This window comes from Acinonyx jubatus, chromosome A3, assembly GCF_027475565.1.
Source record: "Acinonyx jubatus isolate Ajub_Pintada_27869175 chromosome A3, VMU_Ajub_asm_v1.0, whole genome shotgun sequence".
NCBI classification, from domain to species: domain Eukaryota; kingdom Metazoa; phylum Chordata; class Mammalia; order Carnivora; family Felidae; genus Acinonyx; species Acinonyx jubatus.
In genome coordinates, this window is record NC_069388.1 from 110,997,536 (window position 1) to 111,020,375 (window position 22,840).

At 41.0% G+C, this 22,840-nt stretch overlaps 1 protein-coding gene across 3 annotated transcripts in view; it reads right to left on the reverse strand.

Moving 5' to 3' along the window:
• Positions 1 to 1,035: 1,035 nt before the first annotated feature.
• Positions 1,036 to 22,840, reverse strand: part of RASGRP3 (RAS guanyl releasing protein 3) — an 89,403-nt gene continuing 67,598 nt past the window's right edge. For all 3 annotated transcript variants that reach the window (XM_015064220.3, XM_027033537.2, XM_053201033.1), the window contains 6 exons: positions 18,546 to 18,661; positions 15,335 to 15,482; positions 12,341 to 12,377; positions 9,240 to 9,365; positions 8,550 to 8,914; positions 1,036 to 5,182 (listed from right to left, as the gene is read on the reverse strand). In XM_015064220.3, the coding sequence (XP_014919706.1) occupies positions 5,174 to 5,182; positions 8,550 to 8,914; positions 9,240 to 9,365; positions 12,341 to 12,377; positions 15,335 to 15,482; positions 18,546 to 18,661 (801 nt within the window). In that variant the 3' untranslated portion in view covers positions 1,036 to 5,173. The remainder of the gene's footprint in view (positions 5,183 to 8,549; positions 8,915 to 9,239; positions 9,366 to 12,340; positions 12,378 to 15,334; positions 15,483 to 18,545; positions 18,662 to 22,840) is intronic.

The window sequence follows — 22,840 nt, forward strand, 5'->3', positions numbered from 1 at the left end:
GTGTGCTCTGCTCTGTTTCTCAGAACCAAACCAGGTCCAGGAGGCTCCTGACCCGGGCTGGTACATGCATTCCTTCCCTTGTGAACAAAGGATTGAGGAGATGCACTTCAGAACTTGCCTCTGTGTTGAGAGGGTGCTTGTAGCTGCCTGTGTTTGTTTATAATCCCTCTGCTACGGGGACATCTCCCCTGAAAGCCTCTGATCAATCTCTGATGCTTTTGGCCATCTTTCCTGTTGGGCCCTCCTAGGCACTCTGCAAATGGAACTTGCTTTTTGTTGTTCTTCTCATTGTTGCTTCTAAATAATTTCCAGCAAGATTAGAATTAATCAATTCTTTTCCCACCCCCAGCTTTTTTAAACTACAAAACTGCTGAAACGCTTAAGGAATAGTACAATGAATATCCATATACCCTTTACACAGATTTAACAATTGTTAACATCTTGCCACATTCACTTTCTCTCTCTACACAAAAACTTGTTTTTCACTGAACCATTTTAAGATTTTTTTATTAATTTTGTTTTTTTATTTTGAGATAGAGTCGGGGAGGAGCAGAGAGTATCCCACCACACCAGAGCCCAATGTGGGGCTCGAACTCACGAACCCCGAGTTCATGAGCCAAAATCAGAAGTCAGACACTAAACCGACTGAGCCACCCAGGTGCCCCTCACTGAACCATTTTAAAGTAAATAGCAATATTGATACTTCATCCCTATGTTAGCAGGCACCTCCTAAAAATAAAGACATTCTCTTATAGAATCATGAAATCATTTTCATACTGAAGTGAATAAACTTTAAGTTATTTAACATATGGTAGTCCCCTTCCATCAGCAAAGTATATGTTCCAAGACCCCCAGCGAATGCCTGAAACCGCGGTTAACACTGAACCCCAATAAAGGCTGTTTTTTCCTACAATATACCTATGATAAAGTTTAATTTATATATTAGACACAGTAAGAGATTAACAACTAAGAATAAAACAGAACGTAAATACTGCAGTGAAATTTACGTGAATATCCTCTCTCTTCCAAAACACCTTAAGTTTTTATTTATTTACTTATTTATTTAGAGAGGGAGAGAGAGGGAGCATGAGTGGGGGAGGGGCAGAGAGTGAGAGAATCCCAAGCACACTCTACTATCAGCATGGAGCCCGACGCGGGGCTCAAAACCACATACCTGAGCTCATGACCTGAGCCAAAATCAGGAGTCGGAAACTTAACCGACTGAGCCACCCGGGCGCCCCTGTCTCTCAAAACCTCTTACAGTGCTGTACTCACCTTTCATCTTCTGACGATGTGAGATAACACAATGCCCGCATGAGAAGTGAGGTGAGTGAAGCAAGCTAGTGAGGTTGAATGTTGTGAGGCAGGGGTCACATTAGGCTACTATCGACCTATGACCTCCTGACAATTGGTCAGAAGGAGAATCACCTGCTTCAATGGTATCACCTGCAGGTAACTGAAACTCTGGAAACTGAGCTGCAGATAAAGGGGACTGCTATGTTCGTATTTAGATTTCCCTAACTGCAGCCTGCAAAGTGTCTGCTTTAAAAGTCCCATCAAGGTTTACAACATTGCATTTGGTTGTTGTGTTTCATTTGGTTAATGTGTTTCCTTTGATCCAAAACTGCTTGGTCCCTTTTAGGTTTATTTTTGAAGTGTTCAGGCCAGCTGCCTTACAGAATGCCCCCCAGCAATGCCTTCCTTTTGCTATTTTGTATAAACTGCAAGTCACTTAGTTTCTGAATAGATGTGAATTCCAAAGTGCTTGTTATTAACATTTTTAAAAGAAAATAGATATTTTTGTTTGAGGTCTGAGTACCATCTAGACTCCAGCAAGCAAGTTTTGGATGCAGCTTGGAGGAAGCTATTTCCCGAGGAGTCTTAAATTCCAACTCGTTTCCACTCATTACCACTTATTACCACTTTCAGTAGTTGTAAAATACATTCTGGCTGTCAAATAAATGGTGTACTTTTTATTTTAAAAGTTAATTGTTTTTCTCTTCTCTGCCTCTATTAACACTAAATTCTTAAGGGTAGTTATGTGTTGACCTATGTTCCTCTAAACTCACATTTTACGCATTTGGTTTCTTTATGTTGTCTACCTATTTTCAAACAGAGAGACAACAGCCAGTGTTAGGAAACAGACCAGAATTAACCCTCCACACACATAATGCCAGGAATAAGAATATGTGTTTCATGTTGTTTAAATCATGCAGAATTTAGTTAAACGTTGGGTTTAGAGCCTCCAAAGTACACAGTCATGAAAACATATAGTCTGGGATCCTGCAGACAATTTTAGAAAAGAAACCTGCTTAACTGCAAAGATTAACTTACTTGTAAGGTCTTTACATATACTGTTCAACCTGATATTTGCATGTACTATTCAACCTGATGTTTACAATAGCTCTATGAGGTCTGTTGAGGAAGGTGGGGAAATCTCTCCTTTCACAGGAGGAAACTGAGGCTCAGAGAGAGGTACCTGACTTGCCCAGGGTCTCATGACTACAACTGGCAGAAACGAGATTTAAATCTGACTGTAGATCGCATGCCAGAGACAGGCTGCACTCTCTTCATTTGACTGAATTTACCTCCTCAGTCAAAAATCAATGTGTTTAGAAATGCTAAGGTTCCTACCATCAGTAACAGGTTGACGCTCCCTTCTGCAGGAGTCCTGCCTTGCAAGTTAAACAGCAAGCCCTTTGGACCTTTGGAGAGACTGTTACCATGGACAGGGGGAGACATTATTGCTTAAGGAGGCAGCCACTCAACAAAAACTGTTCAATACCAACTAGGGCCACCCTCTGGTGAGGCCGACCTAAAACAGCATCAGTCCGATTTGTACATTCCTCTAGGAAGACTGAATTGCAGCATATAACATATTCTGTCCTGGTACCTGATACCAGTCACTGTTAAGAGTTTGGTTTTGCTTTTGCCTTTCCCCTAAAAGGTGATAGTGACCATCAAATCTACAAAAGGAAGGTCTGGAGAAACCAGATATAATAGTTTATTTTGCTTCTCCATGGGTTTGCCTAATTTACTCATTTTACTGATTGTGGGAAATTGACACATTGAAACAGCAGAGTCACCAGTGGTTGTGAGTAAATAATATAATCAAAATTATAAGGTAGCTTCATTGTGGACACAGATTCCTCTTCAGCAAAGTAAGAATAGTAGTGTGTGTGTGAGTGTATGCATGTGTATGTGTATGAATACACATACACACACATAAATATGTTTGTTTTATTTTCTTTGTTTGTATTTGTTTTTTTATTCAAGGTATATTTGGTATCTTTGTCACAGGAAGGCTGACAATATAAAACTCTTCTTATATATGAAAACTCAAAACTAACCCAAACTCAGTGATGAGTGAAATAATTGCTTTGAGAAGAAAAAGAAGAATCCCAGTTTCTTCCTGAATTTTCTTAAAATTAAAAAAACATATATAAGTAATGTTTCATGTACTGAAATTGCCATTTTCTGTTTTTAATTTTGTGAACATGTATTTCATTGCATTTATGAATAGGAATAGATAGTATATATACATAGAGCCAACACATAGGGATGGCTGCTGGCTTTCTGGGGGGCTTTGTACATGGTGAGTTCTCTTATTACACAGTTTAATCAAAGCTCCCTCAACTAATAACTTCATTTAATTTGCACATTGATTTCTCAGTCTGTTTGGCACCATTAGTTCTAGCAAATCTGGAACTGTACTTTATGGAACCATCTTGCCTTAACGCCCACAGGCTCTCAGCTCCTGAGGGCAGAGATCGGGTGTTACTTGTCTTTGTGTATCTAGCACAGGACCTGCCCAGAGCAGGTGGTCAACTGTTTGCGGAATAGAACTGTCCTCAATTTCACCTAACAGAAAGAGAAGAAAGGCATTTCTTTGCTGAAGGGACTGCCCCTCACAGAAACAGATTCAGTCTTATGTGGTATACACACTTCAACTCCCAATGCAGAGCAGGGCACCTCTGTGGGTCCAGCTTCTCTCTGGTCACGAGGCACCAGGTCATTCCCCTTGCCCACTGGCTCAATCCAATCTCTATATTTGAACATGTTGAGCTAAGTTCTCTCTCTTCTAATCATGTAAAAAACAGACCCACATCTAATTATTTAGATCAAAGGAAGATATTTAAAATATTGATATATGAAAAGCTGAAATAAAATATTAATCAAAGGTGGTTTCTGATGATCAGATTTCTATGACTATTTAATTATGGATGGTGGTTTCTTCAGAAGAGGACAAAAGTTCCCTGTCACAACCCAAACTTTTCTTTTGTAACAAATAAAATTCAAATAAAATTTTGACTTTTTAAAGACTGCTGGGTGTTCTTCATTTCACCAAGTGGTTTGCTTTTCTGGTGGTTTGTTTTTCTCCTAAATTTTATCCCCCAAAATTTTAATTGATTTTGTAATCACCATCCACATTTCTTACTGGCAGTCTTAACAGGAGTTTTAGGAAAGATAGCTAAACCTTGTCAGATGAGACAAGTATACTTAATTTTCCCCCGTGGCAATTATAAATATCAGGAGAGTTTTCATGGTTGTCTCATAGCTTCCTTATGATGCAGAATGGGTAAGACTTATTGAATATAAATGTATGACTCATTACATATCCTAATAGCAACTGTATGGTAAGAACAATGTAAACATCTTCTCCTTGGGTTGGTAGAACCACCACCTTCCAGGATCTGAAGAGATTCTGTGTCCTTCTAGAAAATAAGTCCTGGTCCCCTCCAAAAAGCACAAAAGAAAAAAAAAGACCTCTAAATTGACTCCTCCCCCACCAAAAGTTTATAAAAATACTGAAATAATATTCTCACAACAAAATTAAAGTTTGAGTTTAGAGAAGGAGTATCAAGTACATGCAGAAAAGCTTTCACTTCACTCATAGAAAAATGGCTCTAGAAAAAGATAGATGAGAAAACTACCAACTACATCACTCAATCTTTGTGACACCTAACTAGAGCCCAGGGAGGAGGAAATAAATAGTTCACGGGGGAAATCCTCTGTCCCTTAGTCCAATCAGGGAGATCCCACGGTGTCACCAGTCAATAAAAGTCCAAGGTATCTTTTCAGATAACTTCCTGAGTTGGAGCATTCTTCAGAGTTTCTCATCTCGCTCCTTCCAAATGCCAATATGATTGCCTCCAGTGTCCTCGGCCTGAAGTCAGCCATCCTGCAATACAAATCAGAACCTGTTGTATGCCTGGGTTGCATTTAACAAAATAAGAATATTCCTAGAAAGCAGTTTATCAGTTACATTTAAGGGAACATCTCAGATGATCAGTACTTTGACTCTCAAGATTTAGAGGGAATTAAAAGGTCATATAGTCCCATAGCACATGAAATCTTAAATCTTACAGAGTCCAACAAGGATGCTTATGTTAATGTTCCCTAAAGGGTGCTCCACAAAACACTGGTCTGTTAAATGCTTCTTCTCGAGGCTTCCCTCTTAGAAATCCACAATGTAAATTTGCATAAGGGCACTGAGAAGACTTGTAAGGGAAAAAGATATATATCTATATAAGTATATATATAGAGAGATATATAGAGAGAGGAAAAAGATATAAACATATTAAACTTTGTTTAGTCCAGCAATCCCTAGCCCTTATAAATTTGTTAATTAGATCTAATCTAGCAGAAGATAATGGAAAACAAAGAAGCATTATAAAGCAAATATAAATGTTCTTACTGCCAAGAGAATAATTATGATCTGCCATCTTGTCCCTGCGATCCAGGGGCTCAATGATCATTGGTGAAATGATATCCATGGTCACAAAAAAATATTCACACCCTTGTATTTTAAAATGAGGGTGAATCCTGAAACTCAGCCAAAGGAAATATGCACATCACAAACACAACTGTCTTTTCTGTCAGTGGGCCTTTTTACTCTTGGGGCTTATAAACATCATCTGATTCTAAATAATAAATGTGTAGATCGTTTCTCTGAATCCCATTCATTACCTTGCCGGGCAGAAAAAAATCCTAAGTATGAAACGCCTTTGTCTACGTACTCAACTGTGGCATAATTTAGTCACCTTTTTTTTCCCTTTTTCCTTTTTTCCCTAAACAAGGGTAAATGTCTTTTCATTAGTTACTGATTTGGATGAGAAGGAGCCTGTCTGCCATATGCATTTTACTTATATATGAACATACTGTCTTCTTCAACTAGCACACATGAAATTCAATACTAGTAGTCAGTGACCTGTCTCTATGACTTATACGTGAGAAAATTGAAGGGGTAAGACAAACCCTGAATGTAAACGTTCAATTTTCAAAGAATAAAATTAAATTCAAAAAAAATGCAGATCTTTGTCTCTATTTGCTTATAGAGGCTGAAGATCCAGAACTCTTACTCATGTAAGTAATTGTCCTACATCTAACAGGTTGTGAATCTCTCGTAAGCCAAGAGCAAGGTTGAGGTAACTTGAACAGTGCTAGGTGAACAGACGTGAGCTCATGGCTACTTTCACCATTATTAAGGAAAAGCAGGTACTCCTCTGAATTCAGAGATGGTCCATGAGGTGAGCACCATCTAGAAAGTTCTAGGTAGGCATCCCATGACCCTACCCATTGAAGCTCTTGTTTTTCCTGAGATTTCAATCATAGCCACAGCACTCACAGAAGTAGCCTCCACAGGCTGGGGTGGTAATGGGGTGACTAGCACAATTTTCAGGCTTCATCCAAAAAATCTTGCACAATGATTCCTGGCTTTTTGGGGGTCATAGATCCCCTTGAGAATCTGCTCAATGCTATGGACCTTTCCCCAGAAATGAGCATATGTCCATATATAATTTCACATAAAATGTAATACATTTTTGTAAACTCCTTGAGGCCCTTCTTTAGACCCCAAGTGAAGACCCTTCCCCCAGGATATCTTCCTCTGTCCTGGTATCAGGAATTTTTTCTTATTCACCTTTATATTCCCACCTTGAACTATGCTAGGCCAGTTGAAGAAATGGAAGGATAGGACTGAAAGATTTGCCAAGATGATCAATGAAGAAATGTTAAAAATACAGTTGGTATCGCAAAGCTATTGAGACAGAAAGTATTTTAGTTGGTTGCCTAGGGCCAGAATGAGATAGGGGAGACGAGCAGTGACTGCTAATGGATACACTTGGGAATGACATAAATGTTCTGTAATTAGACTGCAGTGATGGTTGTGCATCTCTGTGACTACTAAAAACCACTGAATTATGCACTTCAAAAGAGTATGTTTTATAGTACATAAATTAGGTCTCAACACAGCTGTTTTTAAAAGTTGGTGTTATAAAGAAAGGAAAAGAAATGGCTCAGCAGGAATTACAAGAAACTGCATAAGACTGAAAATAATATGTGGCCTCCTTATTAATTGTCTTCAATGAGGAAGGAACTAGAGGAATTTTGGTTAAAGGTCACTGGAGATTTTCTCATCAGGGGGAACTATGGAGACAGTGTGTTTAGGTCTCCTAAAGAGTGGAATGTAGAGGACCACCCATAAGAATAAAGAACACTGGCTTGATCCAATAGGATCTCTGCCTAACCCAATAATTCTGTTTATGAGAATGATTCCGTAGAGACGCAATGGCTGCCCTCCATGGCACAGCTTGAAAGGTTAAGAATATGACACCAATTTCCCCAAATCTTTTTTCTGAATACACTATGGACTGTTGACTAATAAATTTATCTAAGTCTATCTTGAATCAATTTATATTTTCAGCTTATTCTAACAAATTCCATATGCTTCCCAATCTGCTTCAGATGATGTGAGTATAATTTCTGCATGGAGCCAGAGCCTGGCTTATAGAACCTTGAGTCTGCCATGTCTCTGATTCTCACCATCCCCTTCTCCATAGTTCTGTCAAATGCCTTTTTTTTTTTTTTTTTTTTTTTTTTTTTTTTTAGTGAGGGCAAGAGTTTCCAACTCTTCTTCTCTTTCTGCAGGTTTTTTGTTTCCACTGTCCCCCTCCCCCAAGTTTGGGCCCTGATTCTAGCTTGGAAAACTAAGCTGATTGGTAAAGAGTACTGGTCTATTGGATACACACAGTAAGTTATGGGTCCCTAGGACATCATTTTAGGACACAGAAATGGCAGACTTCACTTAGCTTTAGAACCCATCTGGTTCCATTTTGTTTTAAGTTTATTTATTTATCTGGAGAGAGAGACAGAGAGAGCACAAGTGTGTGAGGGAAAGAGAGAAGGAGGGACAGAATCCCAAGCAGGCCCTGCACCATCAACACAGAGTCTGATGTGGGGCTCAAACCCACAAACCATGAGATCATAACCTGAACCGAGATCAAGAGTCAAATGCTTAACCAACTGCACCACCCAGGTGCTCCCCATCTGGTTTAATTTTATACATGATGAAACAGGTGCAAAGAGAAGAAATAATATGCCCATGATCATGTACCTAGCCAACAGCAAGACAAAAAGTGATATGAGTTAATGCCCAACCATTCAGCCCCCAAAACTATAGGCTGCCTCCCAGGCTCACTATGATGCTCATGTTGGCCCCTTTCAGCCTCCCTCTAGTGATTTCATTTGTGGTTTGACCCAGCACTGACCTCACCATCCTGTCTGGTCTCACCAGCATCTGCTTCATCCTGGTCAGGCTCAAACTCAGTGGCCCGATCAACAACATCCACACCCGCCTGCACCCTGGGCTTCTCGTTTTCCCACTTGGCAAAACCTTTGTCCTTTGCTGCTTTGTCATGGAACTTGGATTTCATTTTGGGGAAGGTGTGGGACCCCGAGTCCCCCCAGCCAGCTTCTGACCATACGGGTTCGGTCTGGGTGGCCTGGCTGGTGGTGGCACGCTGCAGCCTCACAGAGATCTTGCGAGAAGAGCCTGTGACCAATGTGATGGCTCTGCTGTCCAGGTCTCGGTGTCCTGCAGTGACGCCAGGGAACTCGAACACTTCATCCTGCACTGGAAGGGGGAAGACTGTCGTGATTATGTGACATCTGATCGCTTCACAGCAAACAACAGGAGTCCGGCGGGCAAGGCCCTAGAGGGACGGACCAGAGGCAGACCCAAGCTGGCTGCAGGTGAGTTGCAGAGAAGTGAGACCTGTAAGCAGAGAGAAGCAAGGGGGAGTCAAGGCTGTCACCATGCCTCTCATCTGAAGTTGGCCTTGGTGTTTATAATGACTCCAACCAGGTTCAGATCCAGGACCCAGTGGAGGTCTAGGTGTGGGAAGGCAAACCGAAAGAAAGAAAGTAGAAAAGAAAAGTAAGAAAGTAGAGGACATTACCTGGGGGCAACGAGGGGCTTCCAGGCAGCGACCCATGACTGCTGCCCAAGGAGGGTACCCGGGCAAATCTCCTGCAGGCCAGAACGAGGAGGTCTTTGCACTGTTTGTGACAATTGGCTCCACAGTCTGAAAAATCCCAAAATATCACAGACAATTAATGTGAATCATGTGTACCTGGTGCTGACTGGGTTTCCAGGGTGGCGTCTGAGCCAGGGCCGTGTCCTCCCCATGCTCCTTCCCGTGTTGACTCAGAGTCCAGCTCAGGCCCACGGGGTCTGTCCAGGGGCTAGAAAAGGGCCAGTGGGACTCACTAGCCTTCCTGGGGTTCCTCTCACATTTGCTTAGCTTCTTCCACTACACGATTCATTGAGGCGCTGGGGAGCAAACAAGTAGGGGTGAGGCAGAGTTGCCTTTGCTCGAAACTAAATGCCAATTGCATGGGACTGGGGCTCTCCCAGGCCAAGATGGATTTTCCACCAAGAGGCTCCCTGAGCCAGAATGAGGGAAAGAAACCCAAGCATCTAGTGTCTCCCAGAACCAACAGCTGCCTCTGATCATTTACAGTGAGATGGCCCTTCATTCAGTATTAGCCTACACCTTTTTATTCTTCTTCATTCCTCCAGATCTTTTCCAGAACAACTGAGTTTCTTAAGTTTACTTATTTATTTTGAGAGAGAGAGAGAGAGAGAGAGAGAGAGAAAGAGAGAGAGAGAGAGAGGGAGAGAAACCCCAAGCAGACTACACACTGTCAGCACAGAGCCAAATGTTGGGCTCAACCATCACAGTGAGATCATGACCTGAGCCAAAATCAAGAGTCAGACACTTGACTGAGTCACCCAGGTGCCTCTTGAGAACAAATGATCTTATCTCCTCCTTCTTTTCTTTGCATAGAAACAGAAAACAAGGTGGGCTTATGCCTAATAACATTTTCCAGACTTGACTGTGGCTTTGAAATGGCAGCAGACTCTGTGAAATCTCCCATTAGAATGCTTTAGTTAAGAAAGTAGAATAAGGGCACCTGGATGGCTCAGTCAGTTAAGCACCTGACTCTTGATTTCAGCTCAGGTCATGATCTCATGTTACCTAAGATCAAGCCCCACATCAGGCCCTGTGCTGACAGCGTGGAGCCTGCTTGGGATTCTTCTCTCTCTCTGTCTCTCTCAAAACTAAACAAATAAACATTTTAAAAATATTTTTTAAAAGAGTAGAATATTAATTGCTACTTGGGGCAGAAAATTTGGGCTGCTTTGGAAGAGAGCAACATAATTATTTCCTATAGAGGGTCCTACATTTCCCTTAGAATCACTGAACAAATATGATTATTTTAAAGAGTATAGTTCTCTTGGGGACACCTGGGTGGCTTAGCTGGGTAAGCGACTTCAGCTCAGGTCATGATCTCACAGTTCATGGGTTCCAGTCCCGCACTGGGCTCTGTGCTGACAGCTCAGAGCCTGGAGCCTGTTTCAGATGCTGTGTCTCCCTCTCTCTCTGCCCCTCCCCCGTTCATGCTCTGTCTCTCTCTGTCTCAAAAATAAATAAACATTAAAAATTTTTTTAATAAATAAAGAGTATATTTCTCTCTCACTATCAAAGAGGACCTTTCTAATTCTTTCCAATACTCACTTCTCCCCCAAATGGTCTTATTTCAAATGATCCTTTAATGACATCATGGAAAGACCAAATTATAATGACAGGTTCAGTCTATTTCAATTAATCTTTTCACTCTATGTGCTTTTAAGAGAAAATACCAGGGGTGCCTGGGTGGCTCAGTTGGGTAAGTGTCCAACTTCGGCTCAGGTCATGATCTCACTCTCTGGGAGTTGGAGCCCCGCATCAGGCTCTGTGCTGACAGCTCAGAGCCTGGAGGCTGCTTTGGATTCTGTGTCTCCCTCCCTCTCTGCCCCTTCCCCGCTGGCACTCTGTGTGTCTCTCTCTCAAAAGTAAAAAACATAAGAAAAATTTTTAAAAAAAAAGAAGAGAAAATACCATGTGCACAAAGATGATCCAAGGGTTTAATTGATTTTCATCTTCATAAAATTGTGTGTGTGTGTGTGTGTGTGTGTGTGTGTCTTTAGGGGATAGGGTCAGAAACCAGAATAAAACTATGGCTGGGCAGTAAGATATTGCAGTAGCTTACTGCTTGTAAGTAGAAATCCAAGTTACACTAAGACAACTGATACCAAGAACTAAAGGGAAGGTTTTTGAGACTGGCTCCCATTGAGGTTCAGGGAAGCTCTCTGTTCACGCAAAATAAGGGCCAAATCCTGAAAGATAGCTACAGGGGAAAAAAGGCATTCTAAGGGAATAGTGTTAATCGAAAGCCATTCTGTGACTAAGATGTTTCCTTTTGTAGTTATATCTTTCAAGAGCATTATCAGATTCTTAAAACCATCAGTACAAATAGTCTGCATAAATTATCCAGCAATTTCTGAAATTAAACACCAAGAATGTGTAATGATCATATGTACAAAGAGCAACATATTCCTAAGTGCCTATTAATATGCATGCGTATTGCATTCATCAAGTATATATTTATTTGTTTATAAATTCCTATTGAATGGGGCACTTTATGAACAAATATTGAAAAGGGACAAAAATAATTTTTTAAGGCTTCTCTTTTCTCATCAGCATCTGTGATTTAGTGACAAAGGAACAGCTTAGATGTGAGAGTAGAAAGAAAGGCATCTGTATTACGGGAATGAGTGTGGGCTCTATTCCCATGAAGGATGCAGTTCCTTTATACGGTATTTTAGTTACACTCAGCCCACTTCAGAAGTCCCCTTAACTGTGTGCTTCACAAGACTGTGTGATTCACAAGACATCTTGGAGATGGGGCCACAGGTGTGTGGGTTGATAGGGGTGGTTTGCTTGCTCTTGCAACAAACTATAAAATTCCAGTCTGGGATCTCCAAAACTCCATGGATGCCCCCCCCCCCCCCCCCCCCGCCACAACCCCGCCAAAAACATTAACTCTTCAACTGCCAGTGGCCAAAGACCCAAGTTCTCCATGACACCAAGAGTTTCTGTGGTTTCATCAGTCAAATTTGATTCCTGCCCCAATTATCACATTAAAAAATGTTAGCAACATTACATTTATTTACCTTTGCATTTGTATCCTTGCTTGATTATGCCCCAGAGCTGTAACAAAAGACAAAAGAATGTCAGAGAATCTGAATTAAAATCGGGGTGGGGGGGTGGGAAAGAAGACCAGAAGAAGGAAGTCCTGGGAGGCATGATGTTTGGTGGCGCACAAACAGGATGTAGCAGATCCTGACACCCTTCCTGTCAGATAGAAGAACCAGCTCCTAGCTCACTCCAGCTGGGGGCTGGGGCGATAACAGTTTTGCTTCCCTTTTCTTTCTGAAAGCCAAATGGGAGCTGGATGGGAAACTGATGTTGGTACAATTATTGGACTTTGGTATAATGCGCTCTCAGCAAAATTCCACGGGGAGGCTGTCACTGTGTCTGGAAGCCCCCAGCTCCCCCTGCCTTCTTTTTCATCGCAGTAGCTCCTCTTGGCACGCCCCCTGGGAAATTAAGCAACCTACGCAGTGCGTATCCCACTAAAGCATTTGCACTGTGCAACGTTCTTTTCCAAGTAGCATTGGTACCTTAAAAGAATACAGAAAAGGAAAAGATCTATTTGTTCGTGTATTCATTCTCGGCCTGCTCAGTGTTTGGTCTGTGCCAAGGCTGTGGGAGATGCAGAATAATGTTCAGATTCTGCCAATCAAGTAGGAAGGAGGATGTAGGAAGTGACAAGTGTCTCAGGAGAGACGTGAGGGCCTCCAGTGTAAGGAGGGGGTGGTCACCCAGGTCGTTCAGGGGATCATCCTGGTGGTGGTGTGTCCACCCCCCTGATACACCACATTCTTTCCCGTGCCTCCCACGGCATCGGACGTGCGGCCGAGGGACACAGGAGCATCGGTATTGTTTTGTTCAATTCAGCAGGTTTCGCTCAAGCTGGAAAAACTCACTTTTAACCTTGTAGTGGTTAGGTTAGGTGACTGATACCTATTTAATAAAATGATTTTGAAAGAAACAGGGCCAGTGCCTTACTGGTGCTGATGAGGGCATCACTTACAGGTATTATAGGGGAACAATGCCCTGAGTGTGGACATCATGTCACCTATGAGAAGAATAGATAGCTGCCAATGTGCAGTGACTCAGGGCATCAGGAAGACTGATTCTCACCCCCTTTCTGAGAAGGAAATTCCACCAGTGGAGAGCGATTCCTTTGAGTCTTAAAAGTTATTGGGTCCTTCAGAATATATTATTAAGATTCAAATGCGCCCTGGGATAGGAAGGATTCTTAAGACAACTAACTGGAAGCAAGGCCTCAGGTGCCTGGGATGATTGGAAGAGGAATCCCTACAGAGCAGTCCATACAGAAAACGGAAGTGGTGTCAGGACTATGACATCATGTCAGAGCTACAGGGATCTTAAAGATAATCTAGTTTGTGTCTCTTCCATAAAAGGTGACTGGGATGATCCAGAAAATTTAAATAATTTGCAAGGTCCCAGACATGGAGAATTTGCAGTGATAAGAAATTTTTCCTCCCCAAGACCTTGATGATGATAATAATAATAATCCTGACAGCTACCATTTATGGAAATTTGCTGTGCAAAAGACACAGTTTTAAGCTTTTTATATGTATTAACTCATGTAACATTATACATATATAGACTGGGCTAGCAAGAGGTGAAGTCACTTGGCAAGGTCTTGTCACTAATAAGTAGAGAAAGAAGACTGTGTCACATGAGGGAAAGACAGGAAGCCACTGCTCCTGGGAGTTTTGTGTGTGAGCAAAAGCCACTGATCTAGGACAAGAAAGGATAAGATTTAAGAAGAAGCATTCTAATATCCAGATATGGCACATTATTAGCATAGCTGCAGGAACTGCTGGAAAAAATAAAGTGAAGCATGAGTCCTATCAGGAGGGCAAATCAGAGCATCACTTGCTAATGCTTCCTTAATAACTAGCAGACAACACAAGGCAGGAAGAGGCTCTGGGTCAGGTGCCAGACAAGGACAGGAGACAGTGACCTCATGTAGATGGGCGTAGAGCAATATTTCCCACAGTCCTTTGATTTTGGACCTTAGGTTGCCATAAGATTTGGAGAGACTATGGAACCAGTGGAACATGATGGCTGAATGAAGCTAACAAAACTGAGCTCTGGCATCTGGACAAAAGAGTAATAGGCATGCTGGCTGCAGGGCCATCTTGTCCTAGAGGATCACATTTTCATCTTCTACAACTTGGGTATCGACTAGACTTTCAGAGCCCATGAGTCTTTGTTCAATACTAAGGCCAAAGCTGCCTTTAGATGACAAAGAATTATCAAATGTGGGGAAAAGAAGTGAACCAGCTTCCTTTGTGCAGTGGCATAGGCAGAGCCCAGGATTCAGAGTCAAAACACCGGTGTTTGAATCCTGGCTCTGGTAATTACTGGCTGTGTGATCCTGGGAAAGTGGACTTATCCTCTCTGGACCTCTCTGTCTTGATAGGCAAATGGGGAGAATAAAATGTCCTTGTCATGAACTAGTTACGAGGATCAATTATACTAACGTCTATGGAAGTATTTCATTACTGTCAAGTGCCAAATAAATGTTACTTATTATTACAACCATCTTCCTTCCAAAAAGATATTTTTTTTTTACTTTTTGAGTTATGAATTATTGAGCCATGCCATGATGGACGTCTGGTGACTGCTACCACATGAAACAAGAACTGGGAGGAACTGGTGAAGATAAATACTCCCCTTAATTGCACCTGCTACGAGTATTAGTGACGAATGCCAAGGCTCATTGGGCAGAACCTTTCCCTGGCAGGGATTAACAGACAAACTGCTCTCTTGAGTTAACAAGCCTCTCCATCCTCCCCTGATGCCAGCCCTACAATCCTAGAAAGAACATAGTGAAACCTGCAGATATTGCTTTTGTTTTAAACTTAATTTTTTAATTTCAGGGAACCATCATACTTTACTTCTGATCTAAAGCACACAATGGATTCTGTTGGTGTATTATTTTCCGACACTCTCAGGATGCTGTACAAATAACTACACACAAGAGAAATAATGGAAAACAGACTTACAAATCCTGCACAGTGTTCACAGAAGGTTGGCTTGAGATAGGTCATCTCCTGAAAATTATGGACAAATCCTGGTCCCATTTTACAGTGTAATTGGGACTTAGCTCGCAGGAAGTAAGCCATCATTTCATCTTTACTAATTAGGCCATCCCTGTAAAGAGAATCAAAAAAGGGAGCGATCTTTGAAGACCACGTTGCTAAGTGGCTGACACACTTTAATCACCCAACCTCCCAAACCTTTGTGGCCAAAAGCAGGTGGGCAGTGTTTACTTTTCTGTTCTATTTGAAAGGAGGGGACCTCGAAAGACAGCATTCAGTGCCAGAGGCTTTCAGAGTAAGAAGATGTGTGTGTGTGTGTGTGTGTGTGTGTGTCCTGTGCGTCGTAGCACAGAAAGTCTCCTTCGTTACCAAATAGTAGCTTCAGAAGGACATCTCTTTTCTAGCCCTAACCTAACAACAGGGTGTGCAAGAATCAGGCTGCTGGAGAAAGGCAGAAAACTGTAATGACTGGGCCCACCAGTTTCAAATTCATTCAGCCTGCTGTCATCCAGGCCACTGCCAGTGGTGGTAATCTTTCATTCAGGTCTTATTGGCTTACAGACCATTTACCAGAGGAATTCTTCCATATCTTCACAGTCAGTGGCACCCACCCACACATAATCAGACTTCTTGTTTACCAAGATCAAATCCACCTGATAAGAGGTGATCTTCATGCTGCCTTCTCACCACACCAGCACACGCTGGAGACCACACCCTTCTGTGCCAATTCAGAATTCCTTTGTATCTCATCTGTCCTCTTTTGGGTCCTCCTGGTCTGAGGAAGTCATGCTCCCATCCCCCACTCTCCAGCCTCCCAAGACACAGCTCCTTCTGGGTTCTGCTCAGTCTCTTCACCCACTCCTTCCTCTGTGTACAAACACACTCGTGACTTCCTCTCTTGGAAAACGACTTTCCTCAACCTCGCTTCCAACTCCAGCACCTATCTTTCCCTTTCCCTTTCTTCCTCCCAAGCTTTTCAAAAAGAATGTTCATTACAGGTTTTTCTTTTTTTTTTTCTCATTTCCTTTGATTACTCCTCACTCCATATAACCAGGCTTCTGACCCTACCTCTCTGTTGAAACTGTCACAAGGACATCCTCAGTGGCCTTTTCTCACTCCTTGATGTTGCTGACCTCCTGGCTGCACATGACTTGGGGACAGGGTTTTTCCTTTTTTGACACTCTCTCTTCCATGTGACCCTGTGATTCTACGTAGCCAGTTTCTCTCCTTCCTCCCATGCTTCTCCTGAGGGATCTACTTCTTTCTTTCAGCTGCATGTAGGGAGAAGAGCCCCTGAAGCTACATTCCTTAGGGCCCAAGCTCATCTTTCTTTAAACTTTGAATTTGCTCCCACACCCAGGACTCCAGCTCACAAGGCTGGGCTGAAGACCTAGCAATCTATGTCTCCAAAACTGTTCTCCTGAATCTTGGTACCACATCTAGAGCTTGCTAGAATCTCTTTCTTCCTGGATGGTCTACTGGCCTCGCAAAATCAACATATCTAAAGAAGAAATCATATACAGTATGAATATTTCAAACCTGCATTTTTAGGGAAAATTTTTTTTATATCTTTATATTTATATACAAAGATATTTTATATCTTTGTATTGTATTTATATCTTTGCTGGCACAGTGTAAGGTCCATCTAAAGAATCCGCTGAAAAAACAAAAAGAAATGAAGAGTAGGAAGTGATTTTAAATTCATGCCCTACTGAATTTAGGTTACACATCACTGACAGAAACATACTAAGGGAGGTGGGCAGTTAGCAGGTAACTTAAATTTCATTTTTTAAAAGAAGTTTATTTCTAATAATTTAACTTATTTTAAAGGATTCCTTGTTCTAGAAATACAATGAACATGAATTAAAGTTTTAAGATGTTTATGATACAGTACCAAGGAAAGCCTTAGTGTACTGAATTACCTACAGATTTAATTAAAAAAAAAAAACTTCACACACCAACAAAATTATTATAGAATTTTAAAGTGATATAATTTGGACATTCCACCAGTATAAAATCTAGCATCTCATTATAGATGATTTTTAAACTAAGAACTAATCTCACATAATTAAAAATGAAGCAATTGGGGAGCCTGGGTGGTTCAGTCAGTTGGGCAGCTGACTTCGGCTCAGGTCATGATCTCACAGCTCATGAGTTCGAGCCCCGCATCTGGCTCTGTGCTGACAACTCAGAGCCTGGTGCCTGCTTCAGATTCTGTGTCTCCCTCTCTCTCTGCTCATCCCCTGCTTGCTCTCTCTCTCTCTCTGTCAAAAATAAATAACCATTAAAAAAAATTTTTTAAATGAAGCAATCAAATTACTAATGTCAGTGTTTCTCTGCAATATATATTTCATATCATTAGTTTCCAGTGAGCTGGATATTGGCTTCCAAAGTCATCTACTTTTCCAGGAATAATTTGAAGCTCAATAGAAATACATTTTTACTTCATTGACCAAAATAACTTTTGAGCTAGTGGAGAGAAAAACAAAGCAAGGACCCTTCTTGGCTATCTGCAGACATCACCTGCTCTTCTGAAAGCTGTAAGTAATTTAAAATAATTTTCCTTCCTTAGTTTTAGTATTGCCCTCAGGTCCATTGATGCTGAGGACTCTACCAGCCTAGATGTAACTATATTTCTCCTCCATTTTTTCTTGATGGAGGTTTTGGGGTTGATGAAATAGCTAAGTAGAAGTAATATGGAGAGTTGGGCTCATTTGCAAATGGGCACTTACACTCAACACTGATGATGTGGCCTGCCCTATAATCTCATCCAGCCAGTCAGGTTTGTGAACACCAAGAAAAAAATCAGTGAAACATTACACTTGTTTCATCAACACACTAAGATTGAAGCTGTCAAGATGCAAATTAAAGGTATCTCTGGGGTACCTGTGTGGCTCAATCAGTTAGCTTCTGGCTGTTCATGTCAGTTCAGGTCACGATCTCATGGTTTGTGAGTTCAAGCCCCACATCAGGCTCTGTGCTGACAGTGCAGAGCCTGCTTGGGATTCTCTCTCTCTCTCCCCGTCCCCTGCTCATGCTCTCTCTCTCTCTCTCTTTCAAAATAAATAAATAAACTTAAAAAAAAAATAAAAAATAAAGGTATCCCTGTTCTCCTCTGACACTAATTTTCTGTTTCAGGATAGCTGCATTAAAACATAACAAAATTAAAACTTACTGATCTTTGTCCAGGACACAGAAGGAATCCAAAAAGGGAAAATTGGCAGCTATACTTTCAAAGTCCTCTTGGGAGATGTACCCATCATGGTCATGGTCATAGTTTCTAAACACAGACTGCAAAGGAAATACAAATATTTACTGAATAACTGGGTATGAGTCAGGCTCTGAACTTGTTATTGGGAAAGCAGTGATAACTAGTATATTGTTCTATCAAGGAGCTTGGAATCCAGTGGGAAATAATGAAATCAAGAAGCCTTTATGGTATAACAAGATAAGTGCAATGCTGAGGATAAAAATAGGCTGCTGTGGGGGAATTTTAAGGGAGATTTTAAAAGGTTTCCTGGAGGGGCACCTGGGTGGCTCAGTCGCTTAAGTGTCCAACTTTGGCTTGGGTCAAAATCTCACGGTTCCTGAGTTTGAGCCCCACATTGGGTTCACTGCTGTCAGCCTTTCAGTGAAGAGTCTACTTTGGATCCTCTGTCCCCCTCTCTCTGCCCCTCCCTTACCTGCACTCTCCCAAAAATAAATAAATATTTTAAAAAAAACATTTCCTGGAGAAAGTGAGGTCTAAACTGAGACCTCAGTTTTGGTAAGAGTTAAGTTTGGTGAACTCACAAATGCCAAAACCATAACAATAGACAATGAAGCTTTAAAATGTTAAATTATCTAAAAAAAATTCAAGTATACTTTTTTTTTTTGAGAGAGAAAGGGAGGGAGGGAGGGAGGGAGGGAGAGAGAGAGAGAGAGAGAGAGAGAGAGAATGAGCAGGGGAGGGGGAGAGGGAGACGGAGAGAACATTAAGCAGGCTCCAGGAAAAGGGGTTCTATCTCACCATCATGAGATCATGACTTGAGCCAAAATCAAGAGCCAGATACTTAACTGACTGAGCCACCCAGGTGCTCCTAAAAAATTCAAATACACTTTTAACACAATTACAATCAGAATTCCAGTGGCAATTTGTTTTAAGTGAACAAATTGATTCTAAAGTTCAAATTAAAGTAAACATGTTGAGAATAGCCTAATATTGTTTAAGATAAGAAGAAATGAGAGAGAACATGCCCCATCAGAAATCAAATATTCTACAAAGCTACATGAATCAAAACAACATGGTACTACAACTTACTATAGGGAGCAGAGTCCAGAAATAGATCTATGTATATATAGGCATTTAGAGTATCAAAAAGTACCTTCTCAAATCCACAGAGAAATTAAAGATTATCCAGTAAGTGCTGTTGAGTTAAGTGCCTAATCATCTTACAAAATCAATTGCCCAAAACTAAATTCTAGATGCATTAAATATTTTAATGTCAAAAAATAAAGCTATAGGGATGCCTGGGTGGTTAAGCATCCGACTTCAACCCAGGTCATGGTCTCATAGTTCATGAGTTTGAGCCCTGCTTTGGGCTCTGTGCTGACAGCTCAGAGCCTGGAGCCTGCTTCAGATTCTGTGTCTCCCTCTCTCTCTGCCCCTCCCACACTCATGCTCTGTCTCCCTCTCAAAAATAAACATTAAAACAATTTTAATAATAAGAAAGCTGTAAAAGTATGAAAGATAAATAGATAAAAATAATTTTTATGTTTTGTAATCTCTGAGTGGTAAAGGCCTTCCTTAACATTACATCAAAGTCAGAAGCTGTAAACAATTTAAAAAATTTTATTTTACAGAGAGAGAGAGAGAGAGCCTGAGCAGGGGAGGGGGGCAAAGGGAGAGAGAGAGAGAGAGAGAGAGAGAGAGAGAGCCTGAGCAGGGGAGAGGGGCAAAGGGAGAGAGAGAGAATGAGAGAGAGAGAGAGAGAGAGAGAGAGAGAGAATCTCAAGCAAGCTCCATACTCAGCACAGAGCCCAATGCAGACTTGATCAAATAATCCTGGGATCATGACCTGAGCCAAAATTGAGTCAGATGCTTAACCAACTGAGTCACACAGGCGCCCCTACAAAAATATTTTATTACGTAAAATGCAAAATAATTGAATCAAAAAACTCAGCTGACAAATGTAAAGATAAATGTCAGACAAGATTATTTGCAATATACCTGAGAGCAAAGACACAAAAGGAAAACAGGAGGAGACCTGTTGCAGCTCAGGAGAGCTCAGAAGAAAAGGAGACCACCAAAGTAAAATTACACGTGACCAATACATTCATGGGAAATGCTCAATTCTGCTAGTAATTACAGAAACACAAACAAAACTTTTTTAAACCTCTCAGATTGGAAAACATTAAAATAATGGGTAATTTCCTAGGGAATGAGAAAATAGGCACTCTCATATTAGTTGATGAAGTAAATAGCCACAATCTTTCTGGAAGACAGTCAGTGCTTACTCTCTGACCCAGCAATTCCACGGATGGGAATCTGTTCTAGGAAAATAATTGAACAATGCTGCTCAAAGACATATGTGGGTGTATGTGTTTATGGGGGAATAAAGTCATACAAGATAGTTTACAAATTATCAGTGGTTCCCCTTTGAGAGCAGAATTCCCAAGGCCTAAAAGTAAAACTCGTATTCTCCGTATTTTATGAAAAGCTTGCATATTTACAATGATTCTGACTTTCTTTATAATTGAAAAATAAAAGGATTTTTCCATTGCCCTCTGCTAAATTGGGTTTTCCAAAAGGTTTGTTAAGTTCTCCCCAGGAGCAGATGTATGCAAACAGATTATAATGAATCTTTCTCCCTTTTCCCAATGCTTTCTCTCTATTCTATTTGATCCATATTGCCCTATGTTGCAAGCTGCTTCAGGGGTACTTTGGAAGATGAACAAAGTATAAATGAACAGATTACTTAAAAACATGACTGCTTAGAACCCATTGTAAGTTTATTTATGGAAAACTGAATTGTGCAAAATCACAAAATATACAGTCTTTTTGCAAGTCCCAATACCAATACTTACCTACAATCAAAGTTGCTTAAAATTAACTACTTTTAAAAAAGTACTTTTAAAAAAGCAACTTTTAAAGTTGCTTAAAATTGTACCTACTTTTATAATCTAATATCCATATTTATATCCATATTAAGGGTACAACTCTTTTTGTAGAATAAAATTTAATGTGGAAATGCATAATAAAATCCAATCTTTCATTTGATTGAACCAACAGTAGGCAATTTATCCAAATTGGACAAACCTTCCACCATAAAATTAGAACTGGAGAGAAATTAAGAGAGAAGGTAAAAGGGAAGAGAGAGAGAGAGAGGAAGGGGGAGAGGGAGATACAGACTCCCCTTGTGTAGCAAAGAAAGTCTGTCTGCAGATAATGGAATGAGCATTCAGAGAAAAGCAGAGAAGAGAGTGGAAAAGAAAATAGTTGTGTCTTTTCATTTCCCGGTTCTAGACCTTCCTGAGCTGCAACTCTTGGAGCTGGATTCCTTCCCCACCTTCCCTGGCTCCAAGCTGGGTCTGTTACACAACATCAACACAAGGCCTCCACTGAATCTTATGGCCTTCTCAGACCCTTTCCTCACCCTTTCTGAACTTTCCTTGCTGCCTCACATGCTGCGTAGTAGTTTTCTTCCAATGCATCAGGGTTTCCTTGATGATCCAAGATGTAGAAAATTCTTTCTTTTTCTTTAGGTTTGTGTGTGTGTGTGTGTGTGTGTGTGTGTGTGTGTGTGTGTGTGTTTAAAGTAGGCTTCACACCCAGCATGAAGCTCAATGCAGGCCCTAATTTCATGACCCTGAGATCAAGATCCGAGCTGAGATCAAGAGTTGGATGTTTAATCGACTAAGCCACCCAAGCACCCCGTCTTTTTCTTTAAACATCCACCCCCCAGCAAAAAGTTTATTTTATCCCAAAGATATGATTCCATTGTATCATACCAATTCATTGAAGCAGATGTTTAATCAGATGTCATAGTTTTTATTGCCAAATCTGTTTCCATTTTCCCCACAATGGTGCTTCTACTCTTCTTTCTACATGAAAACTCTGATAGACACTTTCCCATAATTAAGTAATGTTTCTGACCTAAATGGCTCTGTGCAGGTGTGTCATAGACCTCAATATAAACAGCAAGAGAAACTATGCATCCTACAGGATCTTTTCTTACCTTCAGGTCATCAATTTATTGGGCATTTTTTTGGGACCCATATAGGTTTTTAATGAGTAGATTCTAATCCCCAAACAGTCCCTCAAATTGCAGGGGCAATGATGGAGGCATCAAATGCTGGTGAAAGAAAGTTGGAAGTAGCTGAGGGTATTTGGGTAAATGAGAACAGAATGACAGGAAGGGGAAAAGGGCAATTCTGGGGGAATCTCCCCCATAAGCCAATGCCAGGTAGAGCTCAGTGTCTGCTAAATTG